Consider the following 22,161-nt stretch of genomic DNA (forward strand, 5'->3'; position numbering starts at 1 on the left):
GGCGACGAAAGAAGAAGACTAAGGGAAAAACGGAGATAAAGGCAAACGCGAATCGGGTACCCGTAAACCCGTTAACTGGGAAGCGCGCCCGTTACGAGAAATGGACGGTTCGCAAACTCACCGAGAAAGCAACACGTGTCGCGCGCGGAGGCAGTCCACCGGCAAATTGCGCGCCCCACGTTCACCCACGTGTCGAGCGCGGAGCAAGTCCATTCCCTTCCCAGAGGTCGGCCTTTTTCTAGAGTTTTCGGATTCGAGGCGCTGGAGACGGAGTGGTAGGCTTAGCTAGCAAGATTTGACCCCGTTATTAGCTAAGAGGATTTAATAGCGTGCTAACAAAGATAAGAAAGAAACGATTTGATTTGATCCACCTAATGAGGAGAGAGAAACATGCAAGGTATCAGCTAATTGATTGATACTGCGAGCGCTTCAATGCTTGTGATATTTCATTTTTTGGAACAAGGACAAATATACCTTTCCTAGTTTAATTGATTTCGCGATTGACTTGGCGTGATCATGATTGATGATACCATGAGCGCTGACAAAGGAAATTGGATTGGACGATTGGATGTCCAGCGGAGACGATGAGATTAAACCGAACGGTCAGGATGTTTCCAATCTCTTTCACCAAACGCGTTGTATGACGTACGACCAACTGAAATATAATACTAGTATAAAGATATAATCTCTGCAACACTTCATCAAACATTAGAGTATCACATGTATTGACATCAAACACTTCAAAACATAATACTCTCTCCGGTCCTAAATATAAGCCATATAATTTCTGGCACGGAAATTAAGAAACGCATATTTAGGAAAAATTACACCATGTTTGTCTAGGGTTAACCGTAAGTAATTGCCGTGAGCTAATAGAGAACTTTGCATAAGATAAGTAAACCTAATCAAATCTTCAAAAATATTGTCCATACAAGTAGGCAACGCAATAGACCTTATATTCTGGAATTTTTTTCAGAAAACTATATGGCTTATATATAGGAACGGAGGGAGTATAAGAGATGTTCTTTCATACGAACCAAAATGAGTGAATCAACACACTACACTAGATACAGACCAAAATGAGTGAATCAGCATAATAGACTAGATACAGATCAAAACAAATGAATCTAAAAAACTAAAAGGCCTTACATTAATGATCAGACAGAGTATTGGTATTTTAGTTTGTACTAGCTGCTAATAGAAAATTAGAAATTAAAGGAAGTGTGTACCAAGTCCGAAACCCATCTGGGAGAAAGACTGGGTTTGGTAACATTCATGCTTAGGGCCTCACATATTTGGGATGCTAGACATTTTGAGAGTTCAAACTAACCAATTTAAACGGTTCATTCAAGATTGTGAGAGGTTATAACAGGGTACGCAAGTTAATTATTTTTTCTAGTATAGTTCAGGCACCTGAGTTTAAACCCACACAAAATCTAGTAACTCCATCATAGTATCTAAGGACTAAGTTAGTTTTCGCAGGTTTGTGCATATTGCCCCACATATATTGTATATCAAACATTACTGGAGTTCCCAATACCAACCGAATTGAAGGGATCTTTCACATTCATGAGGGATGCATGAAGCCAAATGTTATATGCTCCCTAGTTAGATTCCATTAATTGCCAACACATAGCAATATTTGAGTGACACCACGGATAATTATTATATTACAAGGACCACATGTATGAGCTATATATCCAATATATACGAGATCAGGGTACCTATCTAACTTGTACTAGTAACTAGGCACCATAGTGTAAGCCCACAAAATGTCCATTTCAACTTCATGCATACCAAAACCAACCCATTATATCACACAGACAGTAATACACCAATTTCTACTTCAGGCATATCCTATATACGAGGTCAGGATAACAGCAGGAAGCAGAGTGAAATCAATGAATGAATGGCTCAGCATAGGCAGTGAGTACTAGCAGAGAATCGTGTAGACGTACGCACCTCGTGGCTATCGGACATGGAGCCGACAACATCAGGGAAGCTAGTACCGAACCTAGTGGCCAGATCGACCCAGAGCATCTAGAGCCCATAGAGCACTACGGCCAGGATTCCGCTGAAGTAGGACCGTGACACCACCCGCTGGTTTCTCAGCCGCACACTGATGACTCGATCTCCCACAGGACCTCCCGCTCCCTCACCGTCCGAGCCCTCCTCCTCGGCGCCGTCGACGGAGGAGAGGAGGTGGGGGACGCGCAGAGCAAGGACGTCGGGGCTAGGGAATTCCGGACCGCGATTTTGATGGGCGGGGACACTGGCACGGTGTGGGCAGCGACGTGGAGGCGGAGGTGGGATGCCATGGAAAACCAGTCATCTCGCTCCTTGACACAGAGCTCGCCGTCGCCGACGAGCATGCCTCCCTCCAGCGCGCACTGGTGCTCCGCCGACGAACTCAGCACCTACTCCCTCACACACCCCCCGTCGCGCAGACGAAATCATCTTACTCGGGCGAAAACCCTAGTGTCACCTGGGACAGAAAAATGGGGAACGATTCTGGGGAGAGAGAAGGGACGCTCTGCCACCTAGGACCCATGTGGGTTTTGGTCGTGGTAGGTTATTTCGGACTTGGCACACAATCATCTGTTCAGGACGCATCCAACGGTTCGGGAGTGCTCGGTTGGACAAATAGCATCTAAGCACTTTTTAGCACTTGGTTGCACAAAACCTATGTCCATATATATCTCAAAAAAAAAAAACCTATGTCCATATATGCCCTGCTACTTGCTCGAAAATTACCGCCCAGTGCCACCCAATATTCCCGAGGCACCCATGTGGAAAACGCCCAGAACTCGTTCGCCCACCTCATTTCGCCCCGTGCTCGACCGCTGGGAGGCGGCGCCGTCCTAACCCTAGCGCCGCCTGCCTTCTCCCTCCCCTCCGGCGCCCTCTGGTCGGAATCTGCCTCCGCCGTCCGTGTCCTCCAGGCATATCCCCTTCTCTATCCCCGCCAGCCCCCAAACAGTCTCCTCCTCAGGCTCCCACCTCCCCTCCTGCCGGTGAATCTCGACGCCTACTGACGTTGAACCTGGAGTCGTAGCCGACCCGACCCGGTGCTTCTCCTTCGACGCCGCCTGTTAACATGTCTTTCTCCGAAGATGCCGTTGCTCCATCGGGTCCGGCTGGTCGCTTCATCGGCGGCGGGCGCAGCCATCGGGGGAAATATTTGTGGGAGTATGTTCCGGAAGGCAAGGACCGACGTCTAGTTCACTGCATCGGCCTCCACTACGGAGCCCCTTCCCTAAGGTGTGCCGTCCTTTTCCTTCTTCCTACAGCGAGGTCCAATCGTTCCACACGGGCAGCGGATCTGTTTTTGTGTCTTTTCCCAATGAGAGGTCTGACACCCTAGATGCTGCAAGTCCATCCGACATCGGCTCTTGTTCTATATTCCAAGAGAAACAAGCAGGCTTCACAATGAACTGGGCCGATGGGCTTTACCCTAACGACTCTTCTGGCTCAGTTATTCTCAATGATGTTGTACTAGGAGTACTGGATCTGCTCAAGTCCCACGAGGTAAGTACATTATAAGCTATATTTACATTATAAGTTGGTAACTCGACTGTTGAATCTTAGTAGTTAAAGTAAGATTTTAGGCTTAACCAGCTCTTTAGTCTGGAGTTTGAAACCTGCTTGAGCACTGTTGATAACCTTTCCAGCAACTGCATCTGTCATAATCATCCCCTGCTTCCTAATCATTGAGTGAATAGGCTGTTGCTGTGCTATGGAGTGGTTTAGGTCTAGGGCGGGATTTGCATCCATATAGTCATACAGATGAATATTGTTTGCTTGAGATTATTGTTAAAGCAAACATCTCAAAGTGATAACCGTTATTGGTTTTTAGGCCATATAGGTCTAGATTTTTGAGCACCCTTACCGTATCTCAAAGCTCTTGACTATAGCTTGCATTCTTTGGTACTGTGGACCACAGAGCATCTTTAATAGAGCCATCTTGTGGAAGTTATGTAGATATCTAGTATCTTAGAAACTGGTGGTAAATAACAGGTCACTGTAGATTGCGTTATTAAGTTTTGATCTAATTTTTTATTTTTCTTATGCTAGTAATAGGCATATTGTTAAATCTTAATCGATTTAACTGATATCATGCATCCCATAATTCCCATGATGATAAAATTGTGTTGCTTACAGCGTATCATATATATCGATGTTGGAGTACACCATGTGGACGGTGTTGAAAAGTCCTTCATCAGATCTAACAAGGTGATGACGATATCATTTAACAAGTATGGGGACTTCAGCAGCTACATGTCCACTGACATTGGAGTTGGTCGTGGTAAACACCATGCGCTGAATGTGTCTTTGGGTGTGAGAACAAAGGATGATGATTTTATTGGTCTGTTTCAAACCATAATTCAAAAAGCAATCTCAGTGTTTAATCCCAATCTCATCGTGCTCCAAACAGGGATAGAATCCCTAGCTCCTGATCATGCAGATTGTTTCAGCCTTTCGGCTGAGAGCCACCTCCGCTGTTTGTCTATTTTGCGAATCTTTGGCCTGCCCATAATGATTCTTGGAAATATTGTCCACTGCTGGTGTTCTGAGGTATTAGCATTTTGTTGATTTTTTTCAGTTACATCTTATCTGATTGATTGTGAATTTACCATCTGTCTTTGGATTTGGTTGTTGGAATGCAGTCTGGTCTACTTGGCAAGTATAATTTTGGAGAAAATCAAAGTGTAAATGATAATGTGGTGAAATTGAATAACACAGAAAATCTGGATGAGATAAGGTAACAGAATTATTCATGTTATGATGTGTTTCATATTCGTTTCATAGAAGGCTTCTGAGAAAGAATTTTCTAACTGTTTGTAATACTTCTTATTTTCAGAGATAGAGTGTTATCACATTTAGCCATCATTGAGGAAGTTCCGATCAAAGGGTTCAAAGATACAAATGAACTTCAAACTGAGGTTCTCCCTTTGCACATACAAACTGTTCATTTTTGGTATATGTTAGATTGCCCTGACTCAAATAGGATGTGCATTGTAGATGATTGATGATATAATTGATGATGATATTGACTGGGATCGCGAAGCGTATGACTTTGTTGAAGGATTGTCGGCAAGACCCAAAGCTTGGAGCAATCCCTTTGCACGACAGGCAGCTAAGGCAGTGAACAGGTAGGAATATACTAAGCTTCAGTCCACTGCATATGGAGGAACGACCATATTTGGCCATATACTTTCTCTTAAGCCAATTAAGCCGATCTTCTATCACTGGCATATGGAGGAACATCTCCCGTTGCTCCTTTTTAACAAACAACTCAGTGGCAATGAAATGCTCATCACTACCAATAGCTGCATCACATTCAACCACCAAGTCCATCACGGAATTGGCAGTGCAAGTGTCATCTTTCTTCGTGTAAGATTCTAATGATAATTGAGTCCTCTCAGCCAAAACACCAAGTTTTTAAATCTCCTCTTGCATCACTTGGGATGTCTTCAACTTCTTCGACTTGTCACCCACGACCTTTGCAGCTCTCTTCCCTTTGGAACTGGCAGGGGACTCATCTATCTCGTCAATGTCAATACTATCATCTCCTTCAAGATTAACAAGATCTTCTTCAGCGGCTGGTTGTGGCAAATCTCCAGATGTTGGACACCAATGGTCACTTCCATCATTATTGATATCTTCAAACATAACCTTCAGATGTTCCTCGTTCCGAATACCTTGCTTTTGAAACCTACCACAACCTGGAATGTCCTGTTAAAAGATGTAACACGTATTACCACAAATAATAATTTCGAAACATCATAGCCATGTACATTACGAAAGAGACTTACAATTTTGGCTTTCTTCCACCACTCTTTGTCTTGTTCAAATGTTATGCTTGTATGGTCCCAGCCGGCACCTGTTTGTTGGAGCAACCTTTTCCATATGCTATAGTCATTTTTCAATTTGTCCCATTTGTTCTTTAGTTGCGACTTCTTTAATGATATGCCCGTCTTATCTTTAAACCTCCTGGCTACCTCGTCATATCCAACATTATTCAAGTGGGTACTTGATCGATTGCCACGACCAACTTCCTCAGCAAATAATTCGGTAACTATACTAGTATTTTCATCAGTCCATGCAATGGCAGCCATTCTTCAAAAAAAAATATTAAACTTGTCACACAAAAGTTGTACAATCTATTCACGATGTGAATATCACATATATCTTCTAGTGTTCAACATGTACAGATCGTAATGTCACACAAAAGTATTCGCGACGTACTACAATACAAACCATATATATCAAGCTGTGCTATCTGATTGGCCTAAAAAAGGCTGTGCTATCCGATCTATTCATCATGTACAGATCGATAATATTTTCTACTGATCACCATGTATGATCTATCAAGATATGCAGTAGCGCCATGTACAGATCATGTACGCAGTAGCACCATGTACAGAAAAGCAAAAGGTGCGGTGAAGAATATTGGCATACCTTTCAGCGGCTACCTACTGGAAGTCAAGTACGACTAGGGAATCGCTCGACTAGGAATACAGCGACGACGAGTCCCTTGGTTGCTTCGTTGGCTGTTCTGGTGAAGGTTGATTGGAGGGAGTAAGGGGCGGACGGGAGAAGGCAGGGCCGCTAGCACAGGGGGGCGTCGGAGGTCCTCTAGAGGGCGGGGATCCTGCCTGAGATGGGGGCGGCGGCGTGCCCTAGTCGCCAGTTCGCCATGAGGAGAGGAATCGTGGGCGAGCCTGCAGAAAAACGATCTGGCTGGGCTGAAAAGTTGGGGGTAGTTCAGTGGCATTGGTGGGTAATTAAGCTCAAGTGGAGGGTTAGATGGATATTAGGAGGTGAAGTGGAGTTGCTGAAGCACCTCCCTCGCTGCTTCGGTGAAGTTGATGCGTTTGGGACAGCTTCAGCTGCTCCACCGGTGGATTGGTGGAGTGGAGCTGTCCCAAACACACCCTAATATGATCTTTTATTGACCATGGATCGACTGCCTTGTACAATTGTTTATTTGAAGTTATATTTGGTACCCAGTTCTGCTGTATTGTTTTTCAGTATCATATGTTTGGAAAAAATGAGCGCTATATGAATAGAGGCAGCAAGTAATATGATCTTTTAAATATGATTTACAAAGCCATAATTTTTGGGTTTGCCTTTGATATTAGTCTAAGAATCAAGTACTAATCGATTATCATGTTGTATTGTAATGCAGAATAGGCAGAGGCTTGGGATCCCAACAATCAGTCTTGATGGAATACAATGACATGCTGAATCCCTACACAGATTTCCTAAACTATGTTGGGCACTTCGATTCCGTGTCTGATGGATGTGTAACTCCAGCCTTAAGAACTATCTCGACTGCCTCCAGAACTATAGGTAGTGTCTCTGCATTTGCTGGATCCATGCTGAAGTATGGTGCTCGAGCCCTCGGTAAACATGGTCGTAGCTTTCAGATGATTGCACGTCCAGAGGCTGGACTTCTGGGTGATGGTAATTTTCTACCATCTAGTGATGTCCAGATGAAGATTCTTCATGTTGTCAATTTAACTAAATGCTGAACCCTTTGTGTAGGTCCTAAACGTGAACAGGTCCTGTTGGTTACAAGTCTGGAAGAAGTTCAGGCCGTCATTACCAAATGGACTTATGACGAATTGCAGGATGTAAAAGTGGATGTTCCTGAAGACATGCCACTTGAGGAGGCAGAAACAATTGGAGCATATTTGAATATCGCCAAGGCTACTGAGCTGATCAGTGATAAAAGTTTCCTGATTCAGAAAATCAAACGATCTGTTTTGAAGCGTTAGTTAGTTTAATATGCAGAGAGGACAATCATTTTGGAAGCGTTAGGATAACATCTATATTTTTGAGGCAGTGGGTCTCACTTTGTGAGTATGTTCTGGGATGTATCCCTTAAACTTGGATGTTTGAGAAAAGCTGCTACACATTTGGTAGTGGGGTTTTGGCTCCCAGACCAAATACTATGTTTATCTGGACCATGCAAACTTGCATCGTGATATGTGGCAGACACAATAAATGAAGAGATACGGAGTGCACAAAATGTATCTACACTGTTATATGTTGTGTTTTAAGGCGCTGTGTGGGATGGCATGCTGCTGTTGGCACCACTGCTATTGGCACCATTGCTTCCTGGACCGATAGAACATCAGTTCGTTTGTAACATGGACCATTTCACTGAAAGTTTAAAACAACAGCTAGCAGAACCACACTCGATTCGGCCACCAATGCCACTCAATGACGTGACCGTCATGCAGTGGGGCTAGGTCCCGCCAACACCAGCGGTCGGACAGGGGGATGGGTTTTCCTCTGCGGCGAGCTGCCCCTATTCAAGGCATCGCTATCCGTTGCGCTGAACTATTTGTACCCGTTGGGTCACGGGCTCGAGTGCGAGCTTGCAGGATGAGTGTGTGCTCGGATGGCATGTCCGTCTGTCTGATGGTGACCGTCGACGGCGACGAATTCGACGACCTTGCTGGCGATCATCCACGCGACACTGCGAGCCTCCGACAGATAATGCGCCCGCTGCCAATACATGGTCACCGTGACAGCGTGTTTGACATGGATGTCCATGTCACTGTCGGCAGGCACGGCGCTGCATCACACCCTGATGACGAATGTAGCTTTTTTTTTTCGAGAGTACGTCAAAGGCGTACCATATTTTTATAGAAGGCAGAAGTTTAAATATAAGAACCGCACCACTCGCTACAAGCAACGAGCGTAACCCCACACAACACCTGCTACAGACCAAACAACCACAACACAAAGAACCCGTCATAAGCAAAAAACCAAACCACGTCTCGACCGACGCCAAGCACCTCCGAAGAGGAACAGCTCCAAAAGGAACTTCCTTGTCAACGCACCATCCGAAGGAGATCAATGGCGGGACTTGGACGGATCTCAGAAGCTGTCCTCCAGAACATGCCAGCAGTGGCGTGCATAGCGCCTTGAAGAACTGCCATGGACCGTTGCGTCACCGGATTAAAGCCGCCAAGAACCTCTGCACCGTGTCTTCATGCCCGATGCTCCCAACAGAGTTACGACGTCAATGACGCCGCCATCGAGCCGATCTACGAATCGAGGCTTTCCCCCGAAGACAACAACCATCTCCAAGCAGGTTAGGGAGATTCCGACACTCCTCGGCGGCGCCTCCAAGAAGGGGAGCGACACCTGCGGGTGCCGTCGCCGCCGCCGCCGGCCCGACTGGGCCAAGCTAGACTTTCGTACGAACCATCGCAAGCCTCCCCAACCCCCGGAACTGGGGCATACCGTCCGTGAGGCCTCGCACCGCCGCCGTCGCAGCCCCTCGTCGATGAAGTCGCAAAAACCGCAGAACTCCGAAACACCCACCGCATGGATGAAGGCTAGGCGAAGACTCCAACTCCAACTCCATCCCGGCGAGGCACCACAGCCTTTACACCCGCCGGCACGAAGCACTGCGGCCACCACTCCGCTCCTCCGGCTTGAGCTGGGATAGCAAGCCACGAACGTCGCCCACTCCAGGCGAGACGTCCAACCCAGCCTCCCAGCCCGCCTGACCCAGATCGGGTCCGCAAGCCCAGATCGGGCCTGGGCCGCCAGCTTCCACTCCTGCCAGCGACGCCGGCGAGGGACTCCGCAGGAGCGCCGGCCTTAGGGGCAGCGGTCCTCTGCTCGCCAGGGCGCTCCCTGGCCGAGGCCTCCGCGCCGCCGCCACCCATCCGGCCGCTCCCAGACGCCACTCGCGACGCAGCCGCACCGCCACGACCTCCCTCCGCCCACCTCGCCGGGAATCTCCTCTCCACCCGACCCCCCGCCACGCGCCGCCGGGGACCACCACACCCAGCGCCGTCGACCGCTCGCGCCACCTGCGCCGCCCTTCAACGTCCCGCCTCCGCGCCGCCGCCACCCATCCTGCCGCTCCCAGACGCCACTCGCGACGCAGCCGCACCGCCACGACCTCCCTCCGCCCACCTCGCCGGGAATCTCCTCTCCACCCGACCCCCCGCCACGCGCCGCCGGGGACCACCACACCCAGCGCCGTCGACCGCTCGCGCCACCTGCGCCGCCCTTCAACGTCCCGCCTCCGCACGGTAGGGGACCCGTCAGAGCGCGCCCGCCCTCATCCGCCGACTTCGCCGGCCGGGCGTGGCCGCCACCGCCGGCGCCAGTGACGACAGCAGCCGAGGGGATGGATCTGGCGGCGGCTCTAGGGTTAGGTGCGGGGAGCCTCCAGAGTCGCCCGTGCGTGGCGACCCGGGAGGGTTTCTGTATGACTAATACCAACTTGTATGACGAATGTAGCTATGTGCACTTCGTGAGGACGTGGGCAGGTAGGAAATGGAGGTGCAGTTACGGCTGTTCAGATGCGAGGCTCCTGGAGGCGGTCGTCCGCATCAGGGCGCCCTCATGGAGGCTGCCAACCAGCAGCTCAATCTCAGTAGTGGCAGCGCCGCCGTGATGCACGCGACGTTCCGGTTTCACGGCGATGTTATTCGAGCTGGGGCAGCGCGTGGAGGCCAGTAAGACGTGATGTTATTCGAGCTGGGGCAGCGCGTGGTGGCCAGCAAGACGGTGCTCGCTGAACGCGCTAGTTCAAGTCTCGTTTTAACTTTTAAAACTGCATCCATAGTTCAAGTTCGATTTTAGGCTGGTCATAGTGCATTGTATCATATAGTAGTACATGCATATGATATTTGTCTATGATACTATATCTATATTGAGTGGTATTATAGAATAGTATCATAATCTTCTAAATTTATTATTTTGTAGAATCTCAACACAAATATGTGTACAAGATCTATTTAGCATTAACTTCTCTCGCAACGTGCGCTATCATACATTATCCACCTATGTTAATCTAATCTTATCTCTCCTTCTTAATTAGATGCAACATCAGCGTTTTTGTGGACCTAGGATGCATGATACTACCTAAAATATTAACACTATGGTCAGCCTTACGTCAATGAATAACACAAATGGTAATGGATACCTCCGTCTTGACCGGTTGAGTCCAACGGGAAGTAGGAACATTTAATGCTGCGCAGAGGTGGGCCGAAGGTGCTGTTTGCACACCAATCTTGATAGAATGTGTCCGTTCAGATAACAGGTGCATCTAGACCTGGGTTCCATTTTGAATATCCCTAGCTTGTTGTCCATTTGAGTGGTTGTGTTCTGAATGAGTTTTCCTGGTATTATAGAGATTGTTCCTTTGTTTCATTAGATTGTTCTATTGAGTTGTCAAAGTTTGAGAGTTTTTGTATAAGAAATAAGTGGGAGACCTGCCTGTTCTGTTTAATTGAAACGAGAATCTTCAATTCAACAAATACTATTCAAGCTCGCAAAATAAGGGTGGAAAGGTAAATCTTCAGTTATGTTTTGTAGCTTCTATCATCTCTGAATCCGAAGATCGTTTGATATAGATTGGTACAAAGGTACGGTCTAATACCTCTATGAAAGATCGAGATGTCGCCTAGAGGGGGGGGGGGTGAATAGGCAATTACAAACTCTTGCGGATTTGTCTTGTAAGAATGCGGAATTAAACTAACGTTTAGTTTACAAGCACAAGCCCTAAATATGCTAAGCTCAACTAAGTGTAACAATGGCAACTAGAGCTAAGCAAGATAGGCACAAGATATATGTAGCACAAGTGATAGCAAGATATATGTACTTCAAGCACGATGGCTATCACACGGAAAGAGAGCTCGGGTATAGAAATAACCGAGGCACGCGGAGACGAGGATGTATTCCCGTGTTCCCTTGCTTTGCAACAAGGTACGTCACGTTTGGAGGAGTGGAGGTCCCACGAAGGATTCCCGCGCCACGAAGGCTCACCCTATTCTCCGAACCACACCCACGAAGGATAATGGCCCTTTCCTTATGGTTAGCTTTTCCTCCGCTCCGGAGATGGCAAGCTCCACAACCACTTCACAAGCTCCACGAAGGAGAAGCCCGGACCTCTTCACAATCTTCTTGAAGAGATCACCGGAGCACCAACCGCCAAGCCAACTAGGAGGTCTCCCTCCAAGAGTAACAAGCTCACGGTCTCTCACTCGAACTAATCGTGGTGGAGAGCTCAACACTATGCAATGATGCAAAGCAAGAACACCGGGGGTGTTCAAGTCCTTCACACTCAAATCCCACCAAAGCAACGAAAAGCTAGGATGAGATTGGAGAGGAAGAACAAGGGGGAAAGTCAACCAAAGACTCCAAGATCTAGATCCCAAAAGATTCCCTCACTTAGAGAAGAAACGGTTTGGTGGAAGTGTAGATCTAGATCTCCTCTCTCAAATCCTCAAATATGAGCAAGAATGGTTGGAGGAATCAAGGGGGAGAGCAAGTTCTTCAAATAGCAACAATGGAGGTGAGAGAATAGGAAGAACTCATTTGGCTCAAGGTGGAAGAAGCCTATTTATAGCTAAGGGGGAAAAATAGCTGTTGGGGAGAAAAGACAGAAAATCGGGCAGAAAAAAAAGTCAGAAAAACGGCCCAGCCGGCTGCCAGGCCGGCCGGCCGCATTTGGCGCTGATGCGGCCGGTGGCCCATCCGGCCGGACCGGCCCAGCAGCCGGGCGGCTGCACAGCGCGCGCGGGTGGCGGATAAGCGGGAGGAGCGCAGGGCAGGTGGGCCGCGCTGGGGCTTGAAGCCTAGCCGGCGGAGAGGCCGTTCCGGCCGGGGCCTCCACCGGGCGGCCCGGTAGGAAACCGGCGCCTGGGCCGGAGTATCCCGCCAGGCCCACTGGATGTTGCCCGGATGGCAATGGCGCCCAGGCCGGTTACGACCGGGTGGGCCGGCGCGTGGCCCGGCAGGCCGGCCGGCCGACCGGCTGCCCCTCCCCTTTTTTTCTTTTTCTTTTTATTCTTTTTCCTTTTTCCTTTTATCTTTTCCTTTAATAACTTTTGCTTCCGAACCCCGATTCGAATGAAACCAGTTTTGTTTGGAAGATAACAACAAATGCTATCCTATGGAAAGTGAAAACACAAGAATCTATAGGAGGGGATTTTATCATGAATATAAAAGGTAGAACCTTATATCATGAATAACCGGTAAAATCACCCAACCTCGAAAACGCAATAGAAGATGCATGCGGATTCCGTTTTCGATGAACTTGGGCTTGTTGTAAAGCTAGCAACAAGCTCAAGTACCTCACACAGAGAAACACCAAGAAGCAATACGGATATGCAAAATATGCAAAGGATTGAGCTCCCTAAGACGATGTGATCAAGTTACCCAACCGAAAGCCCCTCTTAATAGTGCGGCTATGTATCCTATAATCCGGTCTCCCATCAACCACCTTGAGACCGGTAAAAGGAAAACCTAGCAAGGCCATACCTTTGCCTTGCGCATCCCGCTTGATCTTGATGATAACTCTTCAAGCTTCACTCAAGCCGGAATGCCTCTCTTGATCAATGTTGCTTTGTGAAGACTCACAAATGCTCCCCCATACACTATGATGGGAAAGCTCCATTGATACACATCTTCACATGTCCATTATCACCAAATGGACGGCAAGCTTCAAGCATGTGATCCACTCAAGATGCTCATCTTGAACTTGCCCAACTCAACCTTGTATCTTCTCATACTCACTTAAGATAGAGCATGGCTAATATTGAGTTCCACATAAGAACTCCATCTTCATTTCTTCTTCTTGATCATATCACATATATATCTTCATACCGATGATCTTGATGCCAATACACAAGGTATATCTTTATCTTCATGGCATCCATACTTGAATTCAACACATGGAGTACAAGTAGTACCTATGGAATATTCCTTCATATAAACTCAATGAAAACATTAGTCCATAGGGGTTGTCATTAATTACCAAAACCACACATAGGGGCAATGTACCCTTACAATCTCCCCCATTTTGGTAATTGATGACAACCACAATAAGAGGGTTTATATAATGAATATTAGAGACAAGTACGCAACTTATCCGAGAGTAAGTTGTATACAAGAGGTTGTATTTGATATGGTCAAGTAACACAAAGCTACTATCCCATATCAAAACCAACTCTACTCACACAACTACAACTAATGCAAGGGATGTGAGTAGAGCCAATATATATAGAGCAAACTCCCCCACAATGTATGCACGTGTGATGAACATGAATTCATTGCATACATTGTCAAGATTAACCTTTGGGACAATTTCCACTATATATATACAACCATGCAAGACATATAAATATGGAATGCATGAGAGGCAAAACACTTAAGCACAAACCAAACTTAAGTATAAAACCATTCCCTTAAACCCTCTAAACTTCTCCCCCATTGGCATCGATTGTCAAAATGGGTGAAAAATTTAGAAAGCCAATATAATGTGAGTTCCTCCCCAAGGTGTGCACTTCTCATAATTTGAGTGGAATCAAATGCACATATCCAATGATGAATACTTGAAGGAAGTCAAACTATATTGAGGATCAAAGATTGCACAAGGATAACATGGTGAAGGAAGCTTTAACAAATAAAGCAAGCAATCAAAGATCCAATTGGACGAACAAAGATATCATGATAAGAGAGATATAGTGCTCTAAATAAAAATAAGGAAGCTCCCCAAGGTTCGTGCATAATTTATAATGTTTGCATTTGAATACAATATGCATAAACATGGAATCCTCACTCCCTATATATCATTTAGAACGCAACTAGGATAAAGAGAATATGCTTATCAAGAACAACTTTAGTCCAACAATTACGAGATATGAGTGCAAGAAGGAAAACAAATAAACCAAGCACTCATAAATCTCCTTTACCAACACCACTAAGAAACAAAGCATAAAAGATGGTTGGCAAAGAACAAAGATATCAAGGTGATGGATTAACGCTCTTATGTATATAAGTTTCTAAAGTGGAAAAAATGATCCATAAAGAAACATGCACACACAAGAGGTTAACAAAATAAATAGGACTAGATATCCAAAATGAAGTCATAAAATATACCAAAGGATGTTTGCTTAAAAGCATATATAGCCTATGGCTCCACTTTTCACTTATGGTATATAAATGAACTTCAACCAAATAAAATCTCAAAAACATCACAACTAACAATAAGGGAAGTAAGTCTAGTTGGAATGTTGTGAGAAAGGCAACAAGTATCTCAAATACGGATTTATTTCACAAATTCATCAATATTGCACACAAGAGCTCTTTGAGGAATTGATATGCAATAAATTGCTAGAGGGCATATTTGTGATAGGTGAATAATAAAATATGATATATATATATATATAACCTATCATATGCATCTTCTCAAATTACTCAAATGTTCAATAAGAGGTTTTATTTGAAAAGGGTTTTTCAAGAACCGCAATATTTTCGAAATAAATAATTTCATGCCAAGATACAACCTACAAGAGGTTGGATGTTATATGAGAATGCATGAATAAGATACTTGTTACCGAGATAGCAATGGCTTGATGTAGTAGATAAGAGTTCATCGATCATCCTAGCTTGACTCCAATTCTCATATGGTGACAACACCTTCCTTATAGATGAGACAAGCCTCCATTGCATCTCCAATGTACCTAAAACATCATTCAAGTACATCTTGGTCCCCAAACTCATTGGGTCCAAAATGGTTAGACTAACCACAATACATAGGATACACTCCATATCAATATGTGCATATTTATAGATGAAATTTGAATTTCATGCACATCTTAGCCGTTTAGGATTTGATGGAGTATACCCTATATAATGGATCGAAGAAAGAAAGCATGCTATAAATATAAATAAATTGCATATAAGCACAAACAAAGACTTTTAAAAATCCAAGAAAGATATACTTTGGACAAAACACCAAATGAATTGAATAAGGCATAAAGGTGTGACCAAACAAATTTGTTGTCCAAATAATATCAAAGACGCAAATCACAAAAGATTTGTTCAACAAAGTTCAACCAATGAACTAAGAAGAAACCATTGAGCATAAAGGATGAACTAAAGCAAACATGCTCAAAGATTTATCTCATTCAACAAATAAAGCATAGAAGAAGGAATGAGATAGCAAAACTCCCAAAAAGAGCAAGGTTCGAACAAATAAACCAAACCCTTCTACACTTTTCACAATGGCACAATGTACCGTAAGGAAAAGGTTTGTCTTCCAAAATAAACACTTGATATGAATCAAGAGAATTTATCAAAAGATTCTTCAAAGGGACAAAGAAGACACATGGGAGCAACAAAGATTTCTTGGAAATAAAATAAGTAACTAAGAAGCAATCCAAGGTGAAGATGATCCATGAATTCAACCACATACAAGGTTATCAATTGTCAAAGACAATGAGTATATTGGAAATAATTTCCGGTGGTGAATTGACAATGATAGTAAGGATCAATTTCACAATAAAAGGCATAGGATAAGTATATAGAATTAGGCACTATGCACGGATGAAGATTCTTGATAGCTTCAATTAGTCAAACAATCACGCACGACAATGATTAGAATAACTTGAAGCAAACGGTGTCCCAAATAAGATATAGAGATATGTATTTGAGGGAAAACCGTACCGAGAATTTCTTAAACAAACAAGAATCCATAAGATGAGCCAATAAAAGCTTTTTTAATAGAAGTGGAGCTTGTTTGAGCAAACATGCCACCTAGGAACAAGATAATTAAGAGCATCAACTCTAAGTGGCATAACCTCATATGTTCACATTTTCTTAGGCTTGTGATATGTACAAAACATATTACTCCCCCATAATGTGATAAAACATTTCTTCTAAACAAGAGGCAACTAAAATTCAACTAGAGATGATTAATGGACATTTAGAATTTGAATTTCTCATGAGTATGACATACCACATAGTGACTAGATAATCTTGCAATATCAATACTAAGTGGTGATACCCATGTACACACATTTTAGAGAAATAGAGATGCACAATGCATATCACTCCCCCAAAATGGGGTATTCCATTAATCACTCAAAGAGAGCCAAATAAGATATCATCAAGATGCATTAGGCTCAAAATAATACACAAGTATATGATGAGACAAACAAACATACTTGAATACAAAAGATAGGCAAGTAAGATTCAACACATACAAACACATATTTGATACAAAACCAAACATGCAAAGGGACAAGTAACTTACAATAAATATGAAGAGTTGGAGTATAAGTTACCGCAAGGAGGAACATTGGATATAAGATATAGATGATGATCCATACGACTTGGCTTGGTTAAAATATAATATATGAAGATCCCTTAATTCTTCATGAAATAGCCAAGTATCCAATGACCTCCATATGTACCTATTGATCACGTTTGAGCTTGTTGGTCCCCAACCAAGTTGGGTCCTAAGAGGTTAGTCACAATAAGCTTGGCAACCCAAATGGTCCTTTTCTTGAGACCACTTTGAGTTCCAACAAACTTGGCAAACACATTGCCATCCTTATCCTTCCCTAGAGAATAATCATCATCAACAATTATAGGGTTAGATAAGGTACTACCTAAACATGAAGAAGCAAAGTGCCCCTTCACACGGCATAAGTAGCAAGTGTTCCCCTTTCTCTTCTTTATTGATTTCTTCTCTTGGGGAACAATATCTTGATTCTTCTTGGGAAGTGGCCTATCTTCAACTTGAGGTCGAGCATGAGCTTGACCTTGACCTTGTGGCCGTTTCCCTTGTTGTTTCTCACTCAAGTGCTTCTTCTTCTTCAATGGGCATGATCTAACATGATGCCCTTCAACCTTGCACTTGAAACAAACCACTTTGGCCGGATCCTTGACTTTGTCTTGGCCCTTCTTTTTGTTGCTCTTGCTCTTGGACTTGTTCTTGTTATTGGAATTGAATCCAAGTCCACTCTTGTCATTGGGGGATTGTTGCATACTCAACATCTTGTCAAGTGCGGATTTCCCTTCATGACGCTTTTCCAAGTCTTTCTTTAAAGAAAAGACTTGGGCCTCGAGCTCTTTTATTTCCTCTACATGGTTAGTAGAAATACAAGTACTAGAGGAAGTAGAAGTTTCATTGTTAGAGCAACAAGGCAAGGCAAGTAATCCAACACAAGGTGTATCACTAGTTTGACTAGATGGATTACAAGGACTAGCACATGGCAATTTAGCATTTGTAGTAGAGATTGTGCTAATGTCCACATGAGGCTCACAAGATGTTACCTTAGTGATGCTAGCCTCATGAGATAACTTTAGCCCATCATAGGAAATTAGAAGGTCATCATGAGAGCCCGAGAGGTTTTTATGACTTTCTTCCAATTCCCTATAATTGCTAGTTAGCAACTCAAGTTGAGCCCTTAACTCAACATTCTCCTTTAAGATAGATGCTTCACAAGAAGTAGAGTTAGTAGCACAAGCATCAACAATAGTTTTCTCATTTTCATGCTTATAGGATTCAAATTTTTGTGTGAGCATAAAATTAGTATGCTTCTCATCTTTTAGCTCATGCTTGAGGAGAGTGAATCTCATTTCCCCATTTTCAACATGGGACTCCAACTCCACTATGGTTTCCCTATATTTACTCAAGGTATCCATAGAGTGTTCGAGATTAGCACGAGCTTCTTTATTACCATGAAGAGAAGCATATACCATTGCCATATTATGCACCAATATATTATATTCTTCATCATTATCATCATCATCACTCTCATCATTAGAGGAAGTGTTAGGAGTCAAAGTAGGAGATACCTTTGATCCATTTGCCATAAGGCACATGTGCATACCGGAGGATGAAGATGAAGAAATTCTTGAATCCTTATTTGAAAACATGTCTTGATCCAAAGAGTGTTCGGTTTCCTATACATTGTTAGTCAAACAACTAGAGGAGATAGAAGCATTTTGATTATGGGAGCAAGACAAGGCAAGCATATCATCATGGGATTTATGTGAGCAATTTACACATGATATGCGAGGACTCTCAACACAAGCATGTAGATTATTTTCAATGCTAGATGTGTTTAAGTCCAAAGAGGAAGCATTGCAATGGGATAGAGATGAAGAATCATCACTATTGAGCACAATATCAACATTGCAATTTTCCTCACCACTCACCATATCATTACCTCGTGTCTTGCTACACGTTGGTGAAGTGGAAGAAGATGAGAACTCATCACGACCGGAGGTGGAAGCAACTTGGAGCTCTTCATGATGTGAAGGGGAAGAGAGCTCCTCGGAGTCACTACCAACCAAATGAGAAGTGGATCCACCAAACATTTCCTTAAGCTTGATCCACATCTCATGAGACGATTTTCGCTTTATATATATCAAGAACCTATGAAAATGCTGGTCTCAAAGAGAATACAAGCTCATTAGATACTTGAGCTTCAAGATGTAAGTTTTTCTCATCCTCTAAGGATAGATTTTGAGGGTCCATCGGAGGAGAAAAACCTACATCTAGAAATTGCTCAATGTTTGGACACAAGGTCAAAGTTTGCAAAGCAAGCAATTTCGCCACAAAAGATAATTTGTGCCAACAAAGATAATTGTGTCATTGTGCACTAAGTTACTAGCCGACATCTTTACTCTCAAGGCGGTGAAGCCTTAAACAAGGAGAGACCTTGCTGCGATACCAATTGAAAGATCGAGATGTCGCCTAGAGGGGGGGGTGAATAGGCAATTACAAACTCTTGCGGATCTGTCTTGTAAGAATGCGGAATTAAACTAACGTTTAGTTTACAAGCACAAGCCCTAAATATGCTAAGCTCAACTAAGTGTAACAATGGCAACTAGAGCTAAGCAAGATAGGCACAAGATATATGTAGCACAAGTGATAGCAAGATATATGTACTTCAAGCACGATGGCTATCACACGGAAAGAGAGCTCGGGTATAGAAATAACCGAGGCACGCGGAGACGAGGATGTATTCCCGTGTTCCCTTGCTTTGCAACAAGGTACGTCACGTTTGGAGGAGTGGAGGTCCCACGAAGGATTCCCCGTGCCACGAAGGCTCACCCTATTCTCCGAACCACACCCACGAAGGATAATGGCCCTTTCCTTATGGTTAGCTTTTCCTCCGCTCCGGAGATGGCAAGCTCCACAACCACTTCACAAGCTCCACGAAGGAGAAGCCCGGGCCTCTTCACAATCTTCTTGAAGAGATCACCGGAGCACCAACCGCCAAGCCAACTAGGAGGTCTCCCTCCAAGAGTAACAAGCTCACGGTCTCTCACTCGAACTAATCGTGGTGGAGAGCTCAACACTATGCAATGATGCAAAGCAAGAACACCGGGGGTGTTCAAGTCCTTCACACTCAAATCCCACCAAAGCAACGAAATCTAGGATGAGATTGGAGAGGAAGAACAAGGGGGAAAGTCAACCAAAGACTCCAAGATCTAGATCCCAAGAGATTCCCTCACTTAGAGAAGAAACGGTTTGGTGGAAGTGTAGATCTTGATCTCCTCTCTCAAATCCTCAAATATGAGCAAGAATGGTTGGAGGAATCAAGGGGGAGAGCAAGTTCTTCAAATAGCAACAATGGAGGTGAGAGAATAGGAAGAACTCATTTGGCTCAAGGTGGAAGAAGCCTATTTATAGCTAAGGGGGAAAAATAGCTGTTGGGGAAAAAAAGACAGAAAATCGGGCGAGAAAAACAGTCGAAAAACGGCCCGATCGGGCTGCCAGGCCGGCCGGCCGGATTTGGCGCTGATGCGGCCGGTGGCCCATCCGGCCGGACCGGCCTAGCAGCCGGGCGGCTGCACAGCGCGCGCGGGCGGCGGATAAGCGGGAGGAGCGCAGGGCAGGTGGGCCGCGCTGGGGCTTGAAGCCCAGCCGGCGGAGAGGCCGTTCCGGCCGGGGCCTCCACCGGGCGGCCCGGTAGGAAACCGGCGCCGGGCCGGAGTATCCCGCCGGCCCACCGGATGTTGCCCGGATGGCAATGGCGCCCGGGCCGGTTACGACCGGGTGGGCCGGCGCGTGGCCCGGCAGGCCGGCCGGCCGACCGGCTGCCCCTCCCCTTTTTTCTTTTTCTTTTTATTCTTTTTCCTTTTTCCTTTTATCTTTTCCTTTAATAACTTTTGCTCCCGAACCCCGATTCGAATGAAACCAGTTTTGTTTGGAAGATAACAACAAATGCTATCCTATGGAAAGTGAAAACACAAGAATCTATAGGAGGGGATTTTATCATGAATATAAAAGGTAGAACCTTATATCATGAATAACCGGTAAAATCACCCAACCTCGAAAACGCAATAGAAGATGCATGCGGATTCCGTTTTCGATGAACTTGGGCTTGTTGTAAAGCTAGCAACAAGCTCAAGTACCTCACACGAGAGAAACACCAAGAAGCAATACGGATATGCAAAATATGCAAAGGATTGAGCTCCCTAAGACGATGTGATCAAGTTACCCAACCGGAAGCCCCTCTTAATAGTGCGGCTATGTATCCTATAATCCGGTCTCCCATCAACCACCTTGAGACCGGTAAAAGGAAAACCTAGCAAGGCCATACCTTTGCCTTGCGCATCCCGCTTGATCTTGATGATAACTCTTCAAGCTTCACTCAAGCCGGAATGCCTCTCTTGATCAATGTTGCTTTGTGAAGACTCACAAATGCTCCCCCATACACTATGATGGGAAAGCTCCATTGATACACATCTTCACATGTCCATTATCACCAAATGGACGGCAAGCTTCAAGCATGTGATCCACTTAAGATGCTCATCTTGAACTTGCCCAACTCAACCTTGTATCTTCTCATACTCACTTAAGATAGAGCATGGCTAATATTGAGTTCCACATAAGAACTCCATCTTCATTTCTTCTTCTTGATCATATCACATATATATCTTCATACCGATGATCTTGATGCCAATACACAAGGTATACCTTTATCTTCATGGCATCCATACTTGAATCCAACACATGGAGTACAAGTAGTACCTATGGAATATTCCTTCATATAAACTCAATGAAAACATTAGTCCATAGGGGTTGTCATTAATTACCAAAACCACACATAGGGGCAATGTACCCTTACACTCTACAAAGATTTTTTTTAAAAAGGCAAAAACTTTACCTCATCTATTAATTAAGAGGGTGCCTAGTTTTTTTTAGACAAAACTAGGCGGAAACCTACAACAACAGTGGCAACATTGTTGCACTCACTCTAGTCAACACAAGGGACCACAAGGTAACACGACCAAACCAACACTCTAACGCCACGCCAACAAAGACACGCCATGCCATTGGAGACACCCATCAATACATGGTACGCAGCA

General features: G+C 44.7%; 1 protein-coding gene across 1 annotated transcript; it reads left to right on the plus strand.

Moving 5' to 3' along the window:
* The first annotated feature begins 2,823 nt into the window (after window positions 1-2,823).
* On the plus strand, window positions 2,824-7,864 carry LOC124702408 (histone deacetylase 19-like). The gene is made up of 7 exons (XM_047234549.1): window positions 2,824-3,528; window positions 4,162-4,575; window positions 4,668-4,762; window positions 4,862-4,943; window positions 5,023-5,153; window positions 7,193-7,470; window positions 7,552-7,864. The coding sequence occupies exons 1-7, from the start codon at window positions 3,430-3,432 to the stop codon at window positions 7,782-7,784; spliced, it is 1,332 nt and encodes a 443-aa protein (XP_047090505.1). The 5' UTR covers window positions 2,824-3,429; the 3' UTR covers window positions 7,785-7,864.
* The last annotated feature ends 14,297 nt before the right edge of the window (window positions 7,865-22,161 follow it).

The sequence above is a fragment of the Lolium rigidum genome, chromosome 3 (assembly GCF_022539505.1).
Source record: "Lolium rigidum isolate FL_2022 chromosome 3, APGP_CSIRO_Lrig_0.1, whole genome shotgun sequence".
NCBI lineage: Eukaryota > Viridiplantae > Streptophyta > Magnoliopsida > Poales > Poaceae > Lolium > Lolium rigidum.